At 43.4% G+C, this 22,261-nt stretch overlaps 1 protein-coding gene across 1 annotated transcript in view; it reads right to left on the bottom strand.

Moving 5' to 3' along the window:
* Positions 1-22,261, bottom strand: part of nkain2 (sodium/potassium transporting ATPase interacting 2) — a 73,517-nt gene that overhangs the window by 31,162 nt on the left and 20,094 nt on the right. The window contains exons 2-3 of the mRNA XM_034162261.1: positions 4,775-4,912; positions 1,240-1,320 (exon numbers count right to left, since the gene is read on the bottom strand). Coding sequence (XP_034018152.1) covers positions 1,240-1,320; positions 4,775-4,912 — 219 coding nt within the window. The remainder of the gene's footprint in view (positions 1-1,239; positions 1,321-4,774; positions 4,913-22,261) is intronic.

The following is a 22,261-nucleotide window of genomic DNA, read 5'->3' as shown; positions in this document are numbered from 1 at the left end:
AGGTGTGTTGAGGTCTGCTTCATGAGTGAAAGGAAACTAGAATGTGAGAACGACAGTGTCACGAGTGGGAGGATGGTTGAAGACCCCAACACGGAGATAGGCTTTACTGTCAGAACCAGGGTCATTTCAGAGGTCGGTACACATGACAGGACAGTGTTCATGAGGGGATTGGCAGGTGGATGATCCAAAGAAACAGAAGTCAAGGTCAAAACACAAAAGGCAACCAATGGTACCTAGCAACAGTGTCCAAGAAACAGTAGGCAATCTCAAAAACATAATACGAAAAATCAGGTTCAGTAACATGAAGGCAGCAAGAGGGAAGACAAGAAACATCAGACGAGAAGAAGACACAACATTCAGGTGATGCCTAAGAGGAACACAGGGGTTTAAATACACAGGGAGGTTATGACACAAATAGGAGAGGTGAGGGTCATCAGCTGAGGAGAGCCACAGGAAGAAAGCTACAGAAGCACACAAGGAACAGGTGATCACAAAATAAAACAGGAAGTGCACAAGAAGGACAGACCAATAACAACACAAAGACCCAAAACCAGGAATGGTCACAAGAAAGAGACAGAAGACAAGGACAGGCACAGACATGAATCATCACAGACAGGCAGACGAGACAAAGCTGATCATGAAAACAAAAACCTACACAAAAATCACAAATGAAAGATGAAGACATCACACATCTGGAAGGAGCTCATAGAAGACATGCTGCTCTAGCCTGAAAGTTCTGCTGAAGTGGCTTGAACACCTGATTAGGACACCCCCCCCCGAGATGAATTCTAGAGAAATGATGCCCCATTTGGTCTTGGAACACTGAGTGATAATACAGACGTGGCCCTGGATACGTGGTGGTGGTACGACATAAATACGAGTCAAAACTGCATTTTCCACAAGCTTCTATCACAACCACATATAAATCATAGGATGACAACAGAAGTGCATGTGAGTCGGACGTAAGGTGCACAACTCTTAGAGCTGACGTTTCGGAAGCAACTGGATAAATCAGCTGTAGATTTCATAATGTCTGCCCTGCCGGTTAACAGACCGCGACACTGTCAAAGTTACTGTCACAGTGTGTAGCTGGTGAGAATTAGAGGATCAACTCAAACTTCTCCCCTGTGACTGCATTAATAATGAATTCTGAGGATAAATCCTTTTTTTATTTTTACCCAGACAAGTGCAGAATAGATGAGGAGGAAGGAGAAATAATTGTAGGAAATGTATTCTTACTTTGGATAGATCTCCAACCTCCAGGTAAAAGCAGATGATGAAAACGTTCCAGGTCATCCAGACGACCAGCCACGCTGCATACTGCAGAGAGAGAGAGAGAGAGAGAGAGAGAGAGAGAGAGAGATCGAAAAACCACTGGGAGGGTTCACATTTAATGTTCTCAACATGCAGATAAAACAAAATCACAGCAGGACACCATGAACCTCTGAACCCTGACCCCTGCATACTTAAAGGAGGAGGTCACATCAAAAAGAGGCAGGGCTGAGATCTTGGTGATGCCGTCACTTCTTGTCAGTGTGGAATTTTTAATAATCAAACGTCCACATGCAGAGTGAAATAAGTGGAACAGAAAATCAAATGACTGCATTTCTAACACACGTTTCCATCAGAAGGGGACTCATTTTACAACGATGGCGCTCAAAGGCACAAAGGGAACAACAAAGACCCTTATTACTGATTTATCTGAGTGAATTCACTAAAATCATCAAACGAGTAGCTTCCTAATGGAACCAAAAAATACAGAAATTCAGGAATAAAGGTCTGTTTTGAGCCCTGTGTGGATTTTTTTCCACATTGTGCCAAATGGTATCACACTGGGGGGTCTAAGCTGCTGTGTTTGATGACACAGACTTTGGACAACTGTCTGTCTGTCTCTGCATCTCCGTCTTTCTCTGTTGCTCTGTGTGTCTCAGTCTTTATTTCGCCTCTTCTTCTTCTTGATACCTCAGCAGTGTCAACACGGCTTGTGTTCTGTGAAAACGTGCGAGTCCATGTTCAAAACTGAGCGCATCACAAATTATCTGCAGAAATTACAGGAGCAAATATTTTGCATCCCTGAGTGAATCAAAGTATGTTCACAGATCACGACAACTCACTCGGATTAATGAGGGCATGAATGATAAATCCGTGCGCACACGCAGGAGCGCGGGAATGGAGTGATTTGGGAAGGACGGGATGCGTAATGGTGGAAATGTTGTTTGGAGACATTGCAGTGGCTTTTAGAGTGGATAAACTTATAAAAGCTTTCAGAAGCATCAATTGATTTATCGCACGCACTTCCTGAGGTTCTCCCATTCTGTTACAACCATTACATGTATGCATAATAAATTATCAAACCGACAGTCTTCTTGCAGTTTTAGCTCCAGCGTGAGGCTTTTTTCAATAATTAATGAAGGTTGGGTCATTATCCTTATTGCATATGCAGCTTTGCTATTTAAAGTGCATTTTCTAGGTTATGAACAAGGAATCATGAAGTACATTATCTGTAGAGAGAAGATCAGTTAAACTGTTATATGTGGTTCTGGAGCTAGAAGGGCCTGAGGTGAGGACTGAATAACCCTTTTCAGATATACATTTATGTAACAGTTAACCCTGAATTTCATTACATGTATCGATAATAGAAATTTTCATCGACACTGCAGTCACAGGAATCGCCGGTTGTACCTTCTTAAACCTGGTGCCAAATTCTTTGGAAGGTCTAGATGTTTTGTGTACAGACTCTAATGGAACAATTTATCAAGAAATGTAAAGGTTGCCATGGTAACAGGTGTCCACCACAATAATAGTGTCCACCACTCATATATCAGTAACCACTGAGATGAGGGAAAAAAGTACCTTTCCCAGAAAAGAGGGCAATGTAATACCACTGTAGTTACTGTAATCACAGAGATCATCTTTTTCTTTCTAGAGCGGGACAACAAGTCCTTTCTTCCAGTTTGTGGAGATGACACTTGTCGCCCAGTGCCTGAAGGAGTTTTGCTTTAACCCTGTAGATTCCTGGTCTTTCCTCCTGACGTTCAATATTTTTACGTTCTTTGCAGTCTCACTAATGTTTGGTGGTTCACAGCTCACCAGAGAATCAGCCACCAGAACCCTGGTACTAGAGATGATGCAAGAAGATCAGCCTTGTACAACTGCTCAAAGTAGTCAGCCCCTCAGGACACAACAGCAGAGGGAATGATCAGGACCAAGCCGTCACCTGTCATGACTGGTTGGAGGAATGGTATGCTTCAAGTCCTCCTGTAGTCAGGCTGAGGGTCACTAGACCACAGACGGTGTGGCACCTGATCACAGTTTCCTCTAATAAATGCCTCCTTGCCTACCATCAGGGCCGTCACAGCCCGCTTTCTCAGCTCCTTGTGCAGTCTGGTCTTTCCATCGAGCCATGAACCACATCTCCTCTGGGTGATATTAAGGGTGTCTGCTGATAGGAAAGACTTCCTTCTATGGACTTCAACATAATCCCTGGCAACTTTCAGGGACTTAAGAATTCCCACATTCCATTCAGGTCAACACTTCTGTTCTCTCTGGAAGTCCTCCAGCCAGATTTCCTGCAAACCCCAATGAAACAGTCTGATCTTCAAGCCTGGCTACATTTAATTTGGGACGTTTTGTAGACAGTAGCCTGCAAGACTTTACCTGAAACCTCAGGGAAACTACAAGTTGTTGTGAAAGTGTAGTGACACGGACCCACAACAGGGGGCGGAAATGAACGGACAATAGAAGGAGTTAAATTTGAACACTTTACTGTTGTGAATGCCACAACCACACACAGCAGATTATAGAATAAATACAAAGTCAATGGATAAAGGTGTCATGTGGGCAGGCTCGACGATAGGAGACGTCCGTCTAGAGAAGAACCGGAACCACACGATTTCCTCCGCCACCGAACCCGAAGGATACTGGAGCCGCCAGGTCCCGAGTCCCTCAGGTGGCCACCGTCTCTGCGTGTCGGATCTGGTACTGCTGGCGAAGAGCAAAGACAGTCAAGTGTGGGTGTGTGTACACCCAGTAACAACAACGGTGGGAATTCCACCTCCACCTCTAACACACACTCGTGCAGCGTCTGTCTATTCACTTATCTGGCGGAAAGCAGAGCGAAGCAGTCGCGGCCCACGCCGGTCCTCCGGGGAGACAGCTGCAACAATGTATCAACTGGAATCAATATCGGAATATTCAGGCTGAGAGTATTACCTCCGTAGAAGAACGATATCTCGGCGACGTGGTGGAGGTGTCATCCTGCTTTTATCCGGGGTGAAGTGCAGATGATTGGTGACAGCTGTCACAGTTGATGAGTGACAGCTGTCGCCTCGGCTGTTCCTGTGAGGCGGCAGCGCCCTCTCGTGCCTGAAGCCCGCACTTCAGGCAGGGCACCCTCTGGTGGTGGGCCAGCAGTACCTCCTCTTCTGGCGGCCCACACAACACAAGTCTGTGGTTAGAGTTCACAAACTGAGCATTTCTGCAGAGCCTGCTAGTCTGCAGAAGTTGATCAATCTTCATAGCAGAAAAACTAAAATGAGGGAATGAACTCGTAACATGTCGGCACCTTAATCAAGAACAAGAACATTAGCCTGTGAGAGGTTCCGTGGAGTGGATGTGACACTTTAACGTTTTCTGTCATGACAAACTTTGACAAGTATCAATGTCTTATTTGGAAATGGCAACTACTGCTACATGATAGTTATACAAAGGTCTCCTCATGTCGGAATAAAGCCGTGAAGTGTGAGACAGCTGTATGTTGAGTTTCTTCACCCACCCCGGTGACATATCGTGGTCTGAACTGAATCGTGCCAAACAGGCCCAGGATGACAACGATGATGTGGAGGAAGTTGGTCAGGATGGGAGCCCACTGGTAACCAAGGAAGTCGATCACCTGACGCTCCAACACGCTGACCTGATGAGAGGAAGAAGACGACGGTTCGGCGTGAGAAACAAGGCAACAACTATAAACATCGCAAAAGACATTCAAACTCCAAACTCCACCTCTACTCAACAGCGTTACGTCATCATCACCGCGCCATTTTTATGGATGACTTGAGGAAGCTCAAATAAAGCTTTCGTCTACACAGTTTGTCACAGTTTTGCAGTGTTAAATTAACTCCCTGGAAGTGTGAAATCACTCTGATCGACGTTAATGTTTAATTTACATAATGACAGAGTTAAAAGTCTTAAAGTGGACCATACGCACTCACTGCAGTGTTATTTTTACACTGCACTGCAAAACTGACTGTTTGGCGTGATGATGTGCTGCAGAATGTGTGAGGTTAAACACGTCATTTAGAATTTTATGAAAACAAAATGTAATTAATTATCTGTGCATCGCGGCTATAGATCCCTGTGTGTGTGTGTGTGTGTGTGTGTGTTGAGTTCATTATCATTCAGTGACTGAAGCCTCACGCTGAGATGGTTAATGAAGTCTGCACAGATATGGAACTACTAAATATATTAACACAAGAAAAAACGACGGGAACAGGTGAAGAAAAAGGAAATAATGAAAGGAAGAAGGGCAAAAGGGAAGGAGATAAAGAAAATAACTGAAAGGAAGGAAAGAGCATGAATAAATTAAGGAAGGAAGGAAAAAAGAGAGACTGGATTAAGGGAAAATGGAAAGAAGGAATTAAATACGAACCAAGCAACCAAGAAAAGACAGAATAAAGTAAGGAAACAAAGAAGATGTAAAGGAAAGAAAGAAACAGAAAAAAAGAAAAACTGACTAACTGAAAGAATGATCAGAGAACAAGTTGCATCTGAAACATCTGGAGATCAAGGTTGGTCTCGAGATGAGTGTTGAAATCTGTTTGTGAAAATAGAGGTTTTATCCATTATTCTGCCCTCGTTTCTCTCTGACATACCCGCCCACGTTTCTGGATGACTGATTTTAGAGTCCCAATGAGAGACCATATGGCAACACGGCAGCCATTCACAGCCAAAGGTGTATATATACACACACACACACACACACACACACACACACACACACACACACACACACACACACACACACACACACACACACACACACACACACACAGAGACAGTTCACCGCATGATAATCCTGCATACACACTGCACCGCTACATGTCATTATTAACAGAATTATTATCAACAAGAACCCAGATACATTGTGTCCAGGAAGTATTCACAGTACTTCACTTTTTCCACATTTTATGTTACAGCCTTATTCCAAAATAGAGTAAATGAATTTTCTCCACTCACAATAACTCCACTCACAAAACCCCATAATGACAACAAAAAGTTTTTTTTATTTTTGCCAATTTATAAAAAACAAAACAAAACAAAAAAAACAAGAAATCACATGTACATAAATTTTCACATAAGTTTGCACATTTGGCAGCAATTACAGCCTCAAGTCTTCTCAAATATGATGCCACAAGGTTGGTGCACCTATCTTTGGGTGGTTTGGTCAATTCCTCTTTGCAGCACCTCTCAAGATCCATCAGGCTGGATGGGGAGCATCGGTGCACAGACATTTTCAGATCTCTCCAGAGATTCAATCGGATTGAATTCCAGATTTTACTAACTGCAAATGTGAGTGAATAAAAGATGACTTGGAGTTCCTCAAGGCCCAGTTCTTAGTCCTCACCGATTCAAATTGTTCATGGCACAAAACATAAAAAAAAACAAAAAAAAAACAATAATTTTGCTGTAACTATGTAGGTGACACCAAAATCTATCCCACCCCATTAAAAACCAACAACAACCTCAATAAACACGTCAATTAAACAAAACCACTGGCTTTTTACTAGAAACCTCAAACTCAAACTGTGTGAATAGGTTTGGATGACAAGCTTGAAAGACAAATTTTATGAGCCACAAATAGTTTGAAAAAAATGATTCTATTATTACCTTTTAAAGCATTGCCTAAACTAGGGAGGTTCTTAGTAGAGTCGGCAGGAGACCCTTCAAGTCAAACACATGTAGGGGCCCTTTGACAAATATATTTTATGTTAAACTGACAAACAAGGTTGATGAAAAAAAAATTTTTTTCAAGGCCTTCTGTTGGTTACTAAAAGGTCATTACGGTTGTTTTTATTAGAAGAGTGAACTCCGAGTCCCATTCTAGTTTATTTTTCCTTTGCGTTGTCTTTCACAGCTTGAAATCTAGTGCGCTGAAAGGCTGCTGGCCCGGTGATTGTGACATAAATAACCTTTTAATGAATGTAAGAAGGTAAACGTGTGTCGTGCATTGAAACATGTGCATCCACTCGTGTGTGTGTGTGTGTGTCTCCGTGTCAGGGCAGGTCAGTCGGGCTCACACTTGACAGCACCTGCTGTTATTGTACACGCTGGGCTCAGCTGGACCGCAGCTCCCTTTATGTGATGTGCACAGCGAGTGCCATGGCTCCGCCCCCTCTTTCTTTGTGCATCATTTGTATTATGTAAAAGTGTGTCCACACACTGACAATTATATAGTGAACCAATTGTGCCTCGCTGTCTCTTGTACACAGGCTATTATGAGGAGGCAGGGCCTGGAAGCCCATTACTGGGGCCCCTGGGGGCCCCTCTTTCATCACCAATAATATAAACAGCCTTCACTCCAGCTGAGACGAGCAAAAATAAAACACACACACACACACACACACACACACACACACACACACACACACACACACACACACACACACACACACACACACACACAACACACACACACACAACAAAAAAAGCACAATTTAACAGAAAGAGAAAGGCTGTTTGGACACTGTTGGTTATGTAACACTCATATTGATTCATCTCCATGTTTACAACCGTAAGAGTCAGTCAGCAAAACCTGTTCTGAGTACGGTGGCCAGTAAAGACCAACGTTCAGAAGCAGCCCATCTATTCCTCTTCACCAGATTTCCAAGTGAACTTCCCGTCACACGGCTCAGCTGCAGAAACTCCTGATAATTAGCGGCGGTGCAGAGGTTACTTTCCCGCGGCATCTGTTTGGTGGTTTGTTAGAAAGATTGATTAAAAAAAATAAACAGCGCTCAGACAGCATCCTTCTGCGGTAACCATGGCAACCACACGCTGACTGACTGACAGGCTGTAAAAGCATCTGACAACATGTACTGGTGGCACGATGATGCATTTTAATGAACGTGACCGGCTGCTTTTATCGCAGGTTAAAGCAAGTTGAACAAACAAACAGGAGAGATGCATCTCATGAAAAAATTTTCTGACAGAGTGAGATCTTTGATAAAGATAAGGCTGCTCGCTGTAGCTAACCCTGATCCTGTCGTAGCACAGAATGGTCGAGATCCACGCTCATCTCGACCTTGTAGATGACCGGTTCCTGCTGGTCCGTGTGTTGATGGAGGTCAGAGGTCAGACTGAGATTTTTATTCCTGTCCACTCTTTCCTGTGGGGACTTGAATGTTGGTCTTCTGCAAACACCAAAGTCACCACATGATCCTCCCACAGGTTGGATTCAGACATTATGTGGAACATCTCACTGTGGATGACATATCTCCTCAAAGACGTCACACCAACCAAGAAGTGTCTGTGGGGACTTCAGACCTTTGTCCTGTCATCAGATCAAGAAATTGAAGGTCTTCACGAATCCAACAGCCTCCTCCATAAAATGTTGGCATCAGTGCACACAGACGGGTTCATCAGCCCATAACCCTGCTGAGAACCTGCCCTCTACATGCTTTTATGTCTACCTGCTCCACTCACACACCTGACGGTGAAAATGTTACATTTTCATGGTGGATTTTTCTCTTTTCAACAATTAAAACTGTCCAAGGTGCTTATTTTAACACTAAAAACAGATGAAGGCTCGCTGAAACACACCTGCCCAGATGGTGCTGAAACTTCTTCTTCTCCTGGCTGCTTCACCGTTGCCACAACAGACTGATTACACTATAGAAAATCTGGACTTACTTGTTTTTTCCAGCTGAACAATATGTAGGTAGGATCTCGCATATACAAAACCTACGATAATTAAAATTTAGGCATCAAACAGCTTGTTTTAAACATCTGTGACTGATGCGTCACTAAACTCCATATCTAGATGCCTGCTAGTTCTGTCTTACACACCCGCTGAGCCAGCCTGTCTGCACCCTGTCTTCATGGCAATCCCTCAGTGGTGCCTCCATTCTATATCCAGGATCGATCCAGAGACATCCGTGCATGTGTTTGTTTAACATGGGAATGTTGATGCACCGTGACAAACATACATTCCTTGACAGATCCTTGGTCTGAGGACCTGCTGCAGCCTTCATCTGGCTTCACAGGCGTTGGGTTACAACCTATCACCTTCTCCGCCTGATGCGCCGTTGAGGACTTCTTGTTTTACCACAGCCCTGTTAGCTATCTCGTGTTCAGGGTTCCTGTTGGGCTTTCACGGTTACTATAACGGTCATCCCAACAGACAATCCCCTACTTGATCCGTTACCCAGGTGTCACAACGTGGACGAGGGGCTGGATTTTGACACCTGCATTCTATGTAAAAATGACATCACACATGATGATCCAACACAAAACCTGTTCGGAATTGTGCTGTTCCGTATGTTTGATATGTGGTGGTAGAATCTAGGATGTTCAGATTTTGTGTTGGACAGAAAAAAAAAAAACTACAATAATCCCAGCATCCTTTGCATTCTTACAATAACAGAAGCTTAAGATGAGGTGTGAAACCACCAGGGTGTTCTACATCTGAGGCTGCAGGAGAGCGAGACTGGCGCCTGCCACCAGCAGCCACGTTAGTGGATATGGCAGCTTTGTGATACGTGAGGATGATGAAAGCATTGGTGCCGTTCAGGTGGAGCTTCACGCTCGCTCATCGCGTCCTTTGGGAGCTACGGCAACAAGCTTTGATACAGCGCACAAAGATGCTTGTTCCACGACAGCTGCTGACAGCAAATATTCTCATCTTTTGTGTTTAATGTCGTGCAAACTGTCATTTTGAAATGATACACACACGACTGCAGTTTTTTTTCCATCCTGACATTTAAAATTCTTTAGATGTCATCTTCTGCTGTGATGAACTAATGTACTCCATCAGATGAGAAGTTGAAGCCAGAATTTGAAAACTAATAATAATAATAATCTTCTCAAATCAGTGTCAGACATGTGTCTGTATGTGGTCAAAGTTTTGAACTTGTAGAAACATCCACTTAACTCAGCAGCAACATTCATGTGTCTGTGTCCTCGGCCTTTGAGATCCAGAGACAACTAGAAAGATCTTCTGGAGATACCGCACACAGGGGTTTGGTGATATCTTTGCAAGAGGATGAAGGTCCACATCTTTCGGCTCCTGGTGCTTCCTGTCTTAATGTGTGTTGTCAGACTTGGACTCTAGCCTGTGACCTGAAGCAATGACTGGAGGTCATTAGTACCAGATCTCTCTGGAGGATCCTCAGGTTCCACTGGAATGATTTTGTGTGAAATGACTGACTACATCATGAGACTCAGATGAGGAGGATCACTCACACTATGAGGGAACAGCAGCGACCACATTTAGACAATGTGGTGTGTTTCAGAACAGCAGAAACAAGAAACACAACATTAAAGATATGTCGTTGATGTTCTTTAGGCTCATGTGTGATTTAAAGTCTTTCCAGATTGTTAGAAAAATTTTTTCTTGAATTCTTGTGAAATAAATGTGACTTTGACTGACAGTCCTGAAGATTCGGTCATTAGCTGTTGGTGGAGTAGAGAGCGTCTGAAAACATGCAGGTGTTCTGCAAGAACAGGGTTGAACAGGTTATTAAGTATACCGAGTTATTGGTTTTCTGCTAGTATTTTCTTAAATTGTTCATTTTTAGTCTTTTATGTTAATGTTGGAAATTCTCTGAATGACCCAACACAACTTCATCTGAACACATGACCTCATGCCGCTGTTTTCCCAGCGTTCTTCAAACATGTTGCCAATAACTAACGCAGCACATCCACTCGGTGTAATACCCGCATAGGCTGCAGGGGGCAGCAGAGTTTGGGCAGCACAAAGAAGAAGAAGAAGTATAGATAAGACGTGACCCCTGCCAACGTGGAGGGAAAGCATCACGAGAGAGTTTTTTTTTTTCTGAGGCAGAATGTGTCTGGTGAGTTTTAGTTTGCTATCAGAGCGCTTAGCGTTTGGCGGTCTTCAGCGGTGCTGAAGCATCATGGGAACAAATGGCTGAAATGTCACTTGAGATGCTTCAGATCTGAGGAGGATTTTAGAAGAGATGGGGAGGCGATTAAGATATGAGACTGGAGAGAGAGAGATGGTTCATCCTCTTTTCCTCACTGGCTCAATTCCTCCCTCCTTCCCTTGTCTCCTCTCCCGCCCACTCTTTTATCACTTTGCTTATATCTCCTCATTTACTCCCCACATCTTTCTTCTCTCCTCCTTCGCCTCTTCTCCTCTCCTACATATTTAATATGCATTCATCTGTTACCAGACCTGTTTTGTCATAAAAGAGCAAATTACCTCATCCGCCTCCTCCCTTCTTCATTGCACCACCTTCTGTCCATAACACTCCTCTCTCTCCATTTCTTCTCCACCTGCTCTCATTTCTTCATGCAGCATTTCCTCCTCCACCTCTCCTCTCCATCTTCCTCCTCCTCCTCCGCGTTGTGTCTCCCTGGCTGTCCTCCCTCTTTCCCCTATCCCATCCTTCCTTGCATCCTTCCCTCACCCAATGGCCAACAGCTTCACTTGTTTGTGTGACCTTTAAAAAAACTGGTGATCAAATTGTGTTACCTACCCCATTACACACACACACAGAGAGAGAGAGAGAGAGAGAGAGAGAGAGAGAGAGAGAGAGAGAGAGAGAGAGAGAAGGGCGACAGATAAAGAAAAGGACATTAGGTCAGATGAATGAGAAGCAGCAGCTGGGACGAGATGAAACTTTGGAAAACAACAGAGGCGGAATGACACAGACTGAAAACACACACACACACACACACACACACACACACACACACACACACACACACACACACACACACACACACACACACACACACACACACACACACACACACACACAGAAGCCCTGTGTGAGTCAGACACTGAACATCACGACCACGAAACAACATCCACACAAATCTGGGGGGAAAAAAATCCAAATAAATGTGCAGTTGGGCTTGTTGTTTGTTTGTTTTCCTGCCCAGGAGATTAAATTTGTTAGACTGTTACCAGGATTAAAAAAAAACCTAATCCACCAATTTTTATCAAAATTCTTGATGATCTCTGGTACAGAAAATTTTACATTTCAAGATGGATCCATTAAAAAGGTTGATGCACAGGATGAAAACTTATTATTTATTTATCTTAATGTGACACTGATTATTAGTCAATCTGACTTTTTAAAGTTAGTTCAACCATCATGACACGTTATATTATTCCATTTATTCATGAGTAAAACAGCCCCCCCCCCCCAACAAATCTGAGTTCAGAACCCATGTTAGTGTTTGTTTTTGAACACGCACTAACATGGTTCCAAAAAAACAAACACCCCCCCCCCCCCATTCTCCACCATTTTCACCTATGACCACCATCATGCTCAACACGCAACATTTCTTGACCTTGAGTGTGAATTTCAACACTAATCAAGGTCAAATATGACAGCACATACAAGTTCCTGTCCACCTTCCCACTATTTAGCAAAAACAAGTGGTCCACGTGACTTTGTATTCATCAGACATCGTGGCAATTTATGGCCTTCATGGTTACCATAGCGACCACCGGGACCCCACCATATTTCACCCCAACAGGTGACCCCCTACTTGATCCATTACCCAGGTGGTACGACGCGGACAAGGGGTTTCGATTTTGATTCATGATTACAGTTTGAATGGTTTAAATTCTGACCATCAAGGTCACTCAAGGTCAAATCTAACAGCAGAATTTGAAAGCCCACATATAAGTTCCTGACATGTCTGACAGTAACTAAGAAGGTGATTTTTGTGAAATTTTCTGTAAAGGTCGGGGTGATCCCAGACTAGAGCTCCTCTCAATTTTAAAGAGGATCCAGATAAAAGTCTGGAACGACAACAATTTCTAAAGAATTTGTTACTTAAAATCATAAATATTTGTGAGTTTTACTCTTCCTAATGAACCAATTTTCCACAAAACTGCACCGTCTGTGTGTAAGCTGGAATAGAAACGATGACACTTACGAGCAGTTTTGCAAAAAGAGGAGGAGCCACGACACTGAACGTCATTTGGCTCGTTGCTTGATTGGGCGTCTTGGCACTGAGCGGAGCTCTGCGCTCTAATGAGTGCACTCCTGTGCTAATCTGTAATCATTGCAAACTTTAGTCCCCTAATAAAACTCCGAAGCCTCTGTGGTTTGCTGTTAACTTAATTAAGGCCGCCTGCCTGCGCTGCATCCCGCTGTGTACAGCAAAAGCAATCTCCTATCGATTCGGTTCACACAACGATCAATTCATCTCCATTGGAGGCTATTAGGGGCCATTTGTGGCTACTTAGGACTCAGAGACGGAGGAAAGACGGCAGGCGAGCAGCGTGAGAGGGGAAAAGACAAAAGGATGCAAGGAGAATGAGGGAGGAGGAGGAGAGGAAAAAGGAAGGATCGAAGAGTGAGGCCGGGAGAAGACGGCGGCGATCATACGTGAGAATCTCTCCATTAAATTTCCAATTTCCCCGTCCGGGCCGAGTCTTTGTCATCACAATTATTCAGTCATATCTGTAATGGCCGTAATGTCGCGAGTCACTCCGCTTGAGACAGAATGCACACAGCTTGAAGTGAGAGTCGCACTTAAAATAACATGGCAGGCTGCCGCCTCATAAACCACCTAACACAGCTGTCATAAAACGCTACCCGTGACTCCTGCAGCTGACGGGTTTCAGCTTCCCACGTGGTTCCAGAGGAGCCACCAGAGGCCTGCGGTGAAGCCGTTAACTTTCGGTGAAACACTGTTCGTGGTCGGTGCTGTCCCACCCCCAAACTTCAAAGACATCAAAGAAAAGCCAAGTGTGTCCCTGAGAACTTTTCCTCACCGATATTTGGCCGATTCAACCCTTCTGTCAAGATCATTTTGGGTAAAAGCTCCTGGAAGCAGATGGTACGAGTTTACATGCAAAAAGTAAACTGAATAAATAAAAATGTAAAAATGATTTCTTTCTACGAACTGTCGCAAAATAAAATTATTAGGTGTAAATACAGCTGCCTGCAAAAGCAGCTGCATCCGATTTTAACAACTCAGCCGTCGAACCCAATACTCGTCACGCCGCCCGCTTCCCTTGCAGCGTTATACATATTTAGTGTATCGACGCTGCACTTTTGTTTGCCCGTCATCATGTCAGTTTTGATATAACTGGCTGCCACTGCACTCAACAGATGGAATGAGACGACGCGAGCCGTGTTCGCCCGTTACCAGCACTGGGAGCATCCCGACATGCGGCGTGGAGGGAGCGAGATGGATCGAGATGGCAGCGTTAATAACAGCTGTACTGCTGAGGAGTACTACTCTGCTGTCATTAACCTTACCTGTGGAACATGAGGCCATGCAGATTGTCTCGACCGGCAATGAGCAACACCTCGAACACACAGATTCCTGCCTCAGAAACCACAGTAAGAACGAACACTTCTGTTGGCCCCGTGCACAGCCTTCCAGCATACTTAAAAAGGAAATAATACTTAAAGCTATTCAGGTGGGAGGACCTCAAACATCTCTATCAACAGGAACATCATCCAGCTCATCCCGGCAGTTCAATCCCCAGGATCTCCACCCACCCAGAGAACCCAAAGAACCTCCAGATGCTGAGCTCCTTCTCAGTATCAGAGCTCCTCTGACTTGTCTATCCAGGAGCATCAAATCCTGTGCCCTGTGTCTGTTTTCTGGGCACCAACATCTTTTTTTCAATTGCTTTAAATGAGAATGAAGCAAATGCAGCAGCCTCCAGAAAAAAAAAAACAAAACAAACCAAAAAAAAAAAAAACCACCCAGTGCTGCACCCAGTGTCTTATTTTCTAGGCTGGAGTGCCTGTTTTTGTGCAGCCGTTCCGAGCATTTTCAAGTTGAAAATTCCTGACCTCATCAGACGGATGCTGTGATGCCCCCCTTTTTTAGGTAACTAGGAGCAGGAGTTTATTTTTGCTGATTTGTCACTCAAAATGTATCACAACTGAAAAAAAAAATTTAATTTATGCTAGCAGATGAGCTGAGCAGACGTCTGGTTCTTGCTGAGGGTGAGTACTTTTTAATCATGATGTGTTATAAGCTAGTTGTTAGTGGTTTATTGTTGTCATAGAAACCAATTTATGTGCAACCTTTTTTTTGTAAGCGTTTGTGCTTCTTGGTGTTTTTCTGCCGGAAACAAACAAACAAAAAAACAAAAAACAAAAATAAAACTTTTAAAAACTATCTGGACACAGGGCCTGAGCCGTTCTGGTTAAGGTGATTGTTATGGTTAAAGTGAGGCAAAACTTTTGTTTTAGTTACATTTTTTAAAGGAATGATTTTTAAATTGATGAATGTTGAAAACTCACTTCCCCTCAAATGTTCCAATAATCGACCAAGATATCTCAGTCTGTGATATTTTGGTTGATTTACGGAACATTTCTAGAGCGTATGTAAGAAAAGGAGCTAAGTACAGATGAATACAGGCCACAGAGAAGGAAACAGTTTGTTTTTACCTTTTTGCACAGGATAATAAAATACAATCCGATCAGATCTCTTTATATTGTCAGACATGGACAATAACTTGAGTCTGTCTTTGTGAGATCTAATATCTGAATTGGACCTAACGGTTTGTGGACCTCCATCACTCTCTGAAGGTACCTGTTTTATTCATGAAGCCTTGTGAAAGAAATCAGCAACTGCTTTAACATTCAGCAGCGTTTGCTGCGTTTTGGGAAGTTTGTCTTGATGTTGTTCCTTTTTGCTCATTAACACACAATCCTGTCAATCAATCCACACTCCTGCCCTCTCCCCGGCCTGCGCCTCCCTCAGCTACTCACTCCGGCACCGTGGCTACGTGGCACAGCTCCCAGTGAATTAACAACGTGATTAATGTTCCTCCAAAACAAACTTTTTTTGTGTAAACTTGCCATTTAAATGTCAGAAACTCCAGCTAATCAGTGTGGTATTTCTGCACATCTTCCCTCTCCATCTGAGTCGCTCCATCCCTCCGTCTCTGGCCATTTTTCCCTCATTCATCTTTTGTTTTCTGTCAGCTGGACGCTGCTTCTCTTTTTGGAAATCCCAGTTTGATCTGTTTCTAGAAAAATAAGGGACATTGTCTAATGTCTACACATAATCATTAATTTATTTTGTTCTCCACTGACAAGATGTTTAAATTTTCCGTTTCTTATAGGGGATGATTAAACAGCTCCGCTGAGACACTGTCAAATGGCATAAATCACAACACTGTGGTTTCTTCACCCAGTCAATCTGGAGTGTGGTGAAATAAAAAAGATGTGAGAATAACCTCATGACATGAAGCAGAATCGACGCTGAGCTCCAAGTATACAGACAGCGACAGCGAGACGTAGGAACCTGAAGGTTCTCTGCATTAGAGCTGAAACCATTATTTGTCAATGATGTCATTCATTAGTTAAGTCAAACACTGTCTATGATCTACTGTGAGGTCGTTATTTGATGTAAATGTTGTCACGTACTTCAGCTGAGAGAACTCAAGAGGGAAACAGCTTGTGTTCTTCTCATCACTCTGATCATATGTCGCCTCTCATATGACCACAAAAGACACTAAAACTAAACTGAAAGAGCTGAAACATCTGAATCTGGTTCCGTGTTGTAACCAGGGACTAAGGGAGTCTGAGCCTGGTGAGAGATGGAGGAGATTCGGCCAGTCGGAGGAGGAAGAGGAGCAGGTGTAGCAGCGTCACCTCAGGGAGTTGTGGAAGCATAAATGTCTATGTGTTGAATACAGAAACCTTTCCCCACCAGAAAACCTCTCAGTTCTGAGTTTGCCATTTAAATAACAACATGCCACTGACTGGGGCAGCTGTTTCTTAAAGGCAGTGACACATGTGACAATGTGCCCAACAAAGTAGGGTTGAAGAAGAAGAAGAAGAAGAAGTAAGTCCTGAATAGGTCCAGAGGCCAGTTGATGCCCATGTGGATCTCCGGCTTCCATAGCGTGAAGAGGATAAGAGTCTACAAGGCGTCCTGGATGGGACACCAGTCCGTCACAGATTACTTGCGTGACCTAGTTGTAGTTGGGTAGATTGAGGCAGTGCAGACTAGGAAGGTCCACATGTTGGTACCTCAACTCTTCACCCATTTATCTGGACAATCCCAAAATGCACTTGTGCTGTGGGCTTTAAATGGTCACTACAGGGCCCCTTAGATTTTTGGTTCCATTCTGACAACACTGGACTCAACCGTTGGTTGTCCTCTAACATCCAGAGGTTCCATTGAAACCCTGTGGGCATCCAGTTCAGCCCTCAGCACATTTCAGCAACAATAATCAATGTAGGTTAATGTGAAAAACATGCCGTGCGTTTGTGCAGATGTGTCGTTATCAGTCCAGTGCTTCTGAGCTGACGGTGTCATTAATAATAACTGCTGAGCGCAGCAGAAGTTCTCCACAGTTATTTACCTTCATCGACCAAATGATGATGATTAATATAACACGCAGAGAAATGTACCCGTCACTCTCTTACTTTCCTCTTTCCCCTTCTACTCACTGGTTTTCATTCTTTTTCTACATCTCTTCTCTCTCGTACTCTCCTGTTGTTCTTTGTGCCTCAATCTGCTGCTAATGTGAGGACACACATCACTTTTTGGTCAACATTTTAATGACTATTTTTCTTCGTAGGACCTTGTAGCAGTTTCTTCCATGAGGTGACGTTCAGTGAGGTGAGGTATGCGAAGAAACCAGTTTTCAGATTCAAAAACCAAATAAATCACTTTTTTTTGGAAGCCTGTTGCTTTAAATAGACTGGAGCTGCTGCTGATGGCCACGCCCTTCGACTGTCTAAAAATGGGCATCTCTTCCTCTCTGTCCAACAGACTACGTGGGCACGTTACACAGACCACGACTAGGCTTAGCGGGTGTGTCTGAGAGGAAGGAGGAATCAAATCTGCACTTCTGTGACATATGTCACATTGTCTAAAATGAACCATTTCTGGCCTAAATTCCTCTTGTAACATGGGTAGCTTCTAAGGTCAGGGATCACCACCCGTGTTCCTGGAGGGCGCCTGCCCTGCGTGTTTTCTAACTCTCCCTGTTCCACTCCCAGGCAATTAACTCAATCAGGTGTGCTCAGCCAATCAAGAGCTGGAAAGCACCACTTTAAAAAGTAATCAGGTGTGACTTTAGCAGGTAGACGTGGAAAAAATGCAGGGCAGGGGCCCTCCAGGAACACAGGGGTGGCCCCTGGTCTCAGGTGTTAGAGAGGATGTTTAACATGGAACACAACAGTATTTACACTTAAATACAGATTATATGCAGCGTTGTACACAACAGGACCCCTTTAAAGGATTTCTATGACTGGTCACAGTGTCTGTCCATATTTGTAGCACACGTATGATACAGTTTGAACATATTGTCGCCCAGCTCACACATTTAAAGATAAGTTCTTTCTGTGACGTAAATGGCGACCTGACAGTAAATAATGACGGCTGCGGTGGCGTGAAGATGTTGTCGTGTTTGAACTTTAGTCTGAATCCATCCAGGTTCTTTGCCTTATAGTGGATTTATGCTTCAGCGTCGGCTTTATGACAATAATCAGACACTTTTCGTGCCTGAAAAAGGACTTGTGGCCCAGCTTTGATCTCCGCTGCTTTATCTGAGGCTTATTAATCAAAGTATGCCGTCGCATCTCGTCCATCTGTTTGTCTCCCTGCTGCTCGTCTTTGAGAGCATCTCCTCTGCTGTCAAATGGCCTTTTCTGTCTGATCCGGCCACAACAAAGACACACTGACTTTATCAAACTAAAACAGGCTGAAATACTTGGATTTGTATCAGTGTTTTATCTCTTCTGCTCCTTTAATCAAAACTGGACTGACTGACAAAAGGAGATAAGGGACAAGATGAGAAAAGTGGGAATAAAACTCAGTGAGACCATCGTTTGGATTAAATGATTCAAATTCACTGCAGGATTTAAAATCTCCTGCCTGACATGACATTTAAATCAAGATATTTTTCACTTTGTGCTGTTCTAACTGAAACAGTGTTATCTCTTGTACATTCAAAAGTCAGATTTTTGTAAAGTGCTGGCTCCGCCTACCTTTCTTTTTCTGGTTACATAATGGTGTTCCAGTTGTATTTGTCATAAAAAGCAACATGAACACATCAACACGCATCAGAAGTTGAAAAACCGCCGTGTTTTTAGTGCCGCTATCTCAAGATCCAGAGTCAGTTTATTTCTAGAGCTTGAGATTCATACTCGAGATCGAATCAAGTGAAACTATCGATTCAGGAAAAAGATTTAGTTTTCTGTAACGTCTGAAACGTCACAGTGACATCTAGTGGTGCAATAGATGTTTATTTGTACTGAATTATCAGGCCAGTGCCACGCTTTTTTTTCATGTTACCACGGTCTAAAACATGAACCGCTGTCTCAACGAGAAAAAGTGATGTAACAATTTGCATAGATTTTTTAAAAAGTTATTTCAACTTAGTTATTTCAACTTTCAACTGCGTTAATGACACAAGACTTCTTTCGTTAAATGACTTTGGTTAAGTTGAAATAACTTTAAAAACAAATCTATGCAAATTGTGACATCACTTCTTCCCATTGAGACAGCGGTTCATGATTTAGAGTGTGTGTGTGTGTGTGTGTGTGTGTGTGTGTGTGTGTGTGTGTGAACCTCGGAAGTTCAAACGGGTCGTCTGTGCCTCGTAAATGAATGCAGGTTTTGTCTTCATGGTAATACTGTTTTTTGTATTTGTGATTTCGTGCTTATACGAGGTCTATTAGATAATAAACCGACCCTTTTATTTTTTTTTAACTATATGGATTTGAATGATGTGCGATTACACCAATCATGCTTGAACCCTCGTGCGCATGCGTGAGTTTTTTCACGCGTGTCGGTGACGTCATTTCCCTGTGGGCAGGCCTTGAGTGAGATGTGGTCCCGCCCTCTCGGCTGAATTCCTTTGTTTCACACGCTGCTCCAGACGGCGCGCGTTGCTTTATCAACATTTTTTCTGGACCTGTGAGGAATATCCGAGTGGACACTATTTGAGAAATTAAGCTGGTTTTCGGTGAAAAGTTTAACAGCTGATGAGAGATTATGGGGTGTTTCTGTCGGTGTAAGGACTTCCCACAGAGCAGGACGTCGTGCAGCGCTTCCAGGCGCCGTCGTCGGCCTGTTTCGACCTGAAAACATCCTAATTTAAGGCTTAATTCATTCCCCTCCCTTTTTTCTTTTTTTAGTATCTTTCCTCTTTCCTATTACATGTTCTTTCTATTCTTTTCTTCTTCCTCTCTTTATTTAATCTTGGCCTTTTACCTTTTCTCATGTGATTTTTCTTCTCTGTCTCTCTTTTTTCTAGCAGCTGTATAATATTATCTCTCCTCCTCTTATCGCACACTTCCAACCCACCCCCTCCCTCTCTTAATCAGTTTCCATGTCCCCCCCCCCCCCCACAGGAGCCCCTTTCCTGCATCAGCCCACTGATGGTTTTCCACTCGTACATACTCGTACACTCTAATATCTTAATAGTCGATTTGTGTGTGTGTGTGTGATGATAAACAGGAGATATTAGGAGGCACCTCTTCCTGTATCTGGGGGCTCCGACGGTGCGGCTGTCAGACTCACCCACGTGGACGTGTGCTTGTGCTGTGCGGCTGTGCGCCTTGTTTTATGTGTTGGACTCTTTGATTGTTAACTGTGTAACATTTTAAGGTGAGTGTTTAGTTCTGATTTTTTTAGGGGCTTTTAAGAGACAAGTTTGCAGACTGGAGCACAAATTCAGCCAACACTTACACATGCGCATAAACTCACAGCACGCACAGACGGTGGTCACTGTTATTACCTCCAACAACTCAATCAAGAGGCCTTTTGAACTGAACTTTGTGATGTCATAAGGCAGCCTTTTTCAAATGCTATCACAGGGAAAAAAACTAAAAGAAAGGACCATGTGTCATGTAAATTTTTCTTCCCCATAAGCATATTTCTTATACACACACACACACACACACACACACACACACACACACACACACACACACACACACACACACACACACACACACACACACACACACACACACACACACACACACTCCCCAAATACTGACTTGGGTCCTTGACTCATTCAGTGTGGTCTTTAAGACGCTGAGGATTAAATGAGGTTTTAATCTTCAGCAGCACATTAGTGACGTGTTGTTACAGATAAATTAAAGTAAATGATGTTTAAAGTGGCTCTGCAGTCAGAAGACGCTGCGCTAAAGGTTACTCACTGCTGCCCCCTGTGGAGCAGCGTGAAGGAGCGCAGTCAAGGGAAAAGGAAGTGCTGGATTAAACCAACACATGACTGGGATCTGGATCAGAGTTCATCAAGTCAAAAACCAGGACGTCCATAATTTGGACATAAAATGAGATAAATCACAACGAAAGCAAACAAGATTACAGAAAACTACGTGGATGCTCACGTGCCAAAAAGCTGTGTGCGTCCATCTCAGGCGTGATGACGCACAGACGTCAAAATTATACGTGACGCTGAATCTGCCTTGGGTCAAAAGTCACATGACCTCCACTGCCCTGTGATTGTGACAGTTTATAACATAGTTTATGGTGTGTGTGTGCGTGTGTGTGTGTGGATGGAATATGTAGAGTGGAAATCACACCAGACAAGCCTGCAGATGGACGCCCAGCAGGCTAAGGAACATTAAGACTGCACAAACACATCAACACACACACACACACAGCGGTAAGTCGTTTTTTGGCCTCTCTCTCAATAAGTTCATGGGAGCCGACTGAAATCAAGCACATCATTGGCGGTGGTGGTCATGTTTGTGTGTGCTGGATAATTGTGTGCTTGAGCAATAGATTAATTTGGATTTTTGGCAAATGGTGTAAATAAGGGCTGAAAGTAATAATTCTGTTCATTATTAGTTAATCTATTAATTACCTCTGCCTCGGAGGTTATGTGATCACCAGCTGTCTGTCTGTTTGCACGATGACGCTTATTGGAATGATGATTATTACTCAGAAGAAAAAAAACATGAATGTTGATAAAGATTGATAAGGAATGTTGAGTGAAGACTTTTTTTTTTTTGCTTTTTTGACTCGTTTAACATCATGACATGGGGCATTTTTCAGCATTCTGATCAGTATTATCAGCATCTATGTTTTCATTTTT

This window comes from Thalassophryne amazonica, chromosome 21 (genome assembly GCF_902500255.1).
Source record: "Thalassophryne amazonica chromosome 21, fThaAma1.1, whole genome shotgun sequence".
Taxonomy (NCBI): domain Eukaryota; kingdom Metazoa; phylum Chordata; class Actinopteri; order Batrachoidiformes; family Batrachoididae; genus Thalassophryne; species Thalassophryne amazonica.
This window is presented reverse-complemented; position numbering and strand designations above follow the sequence as displayed.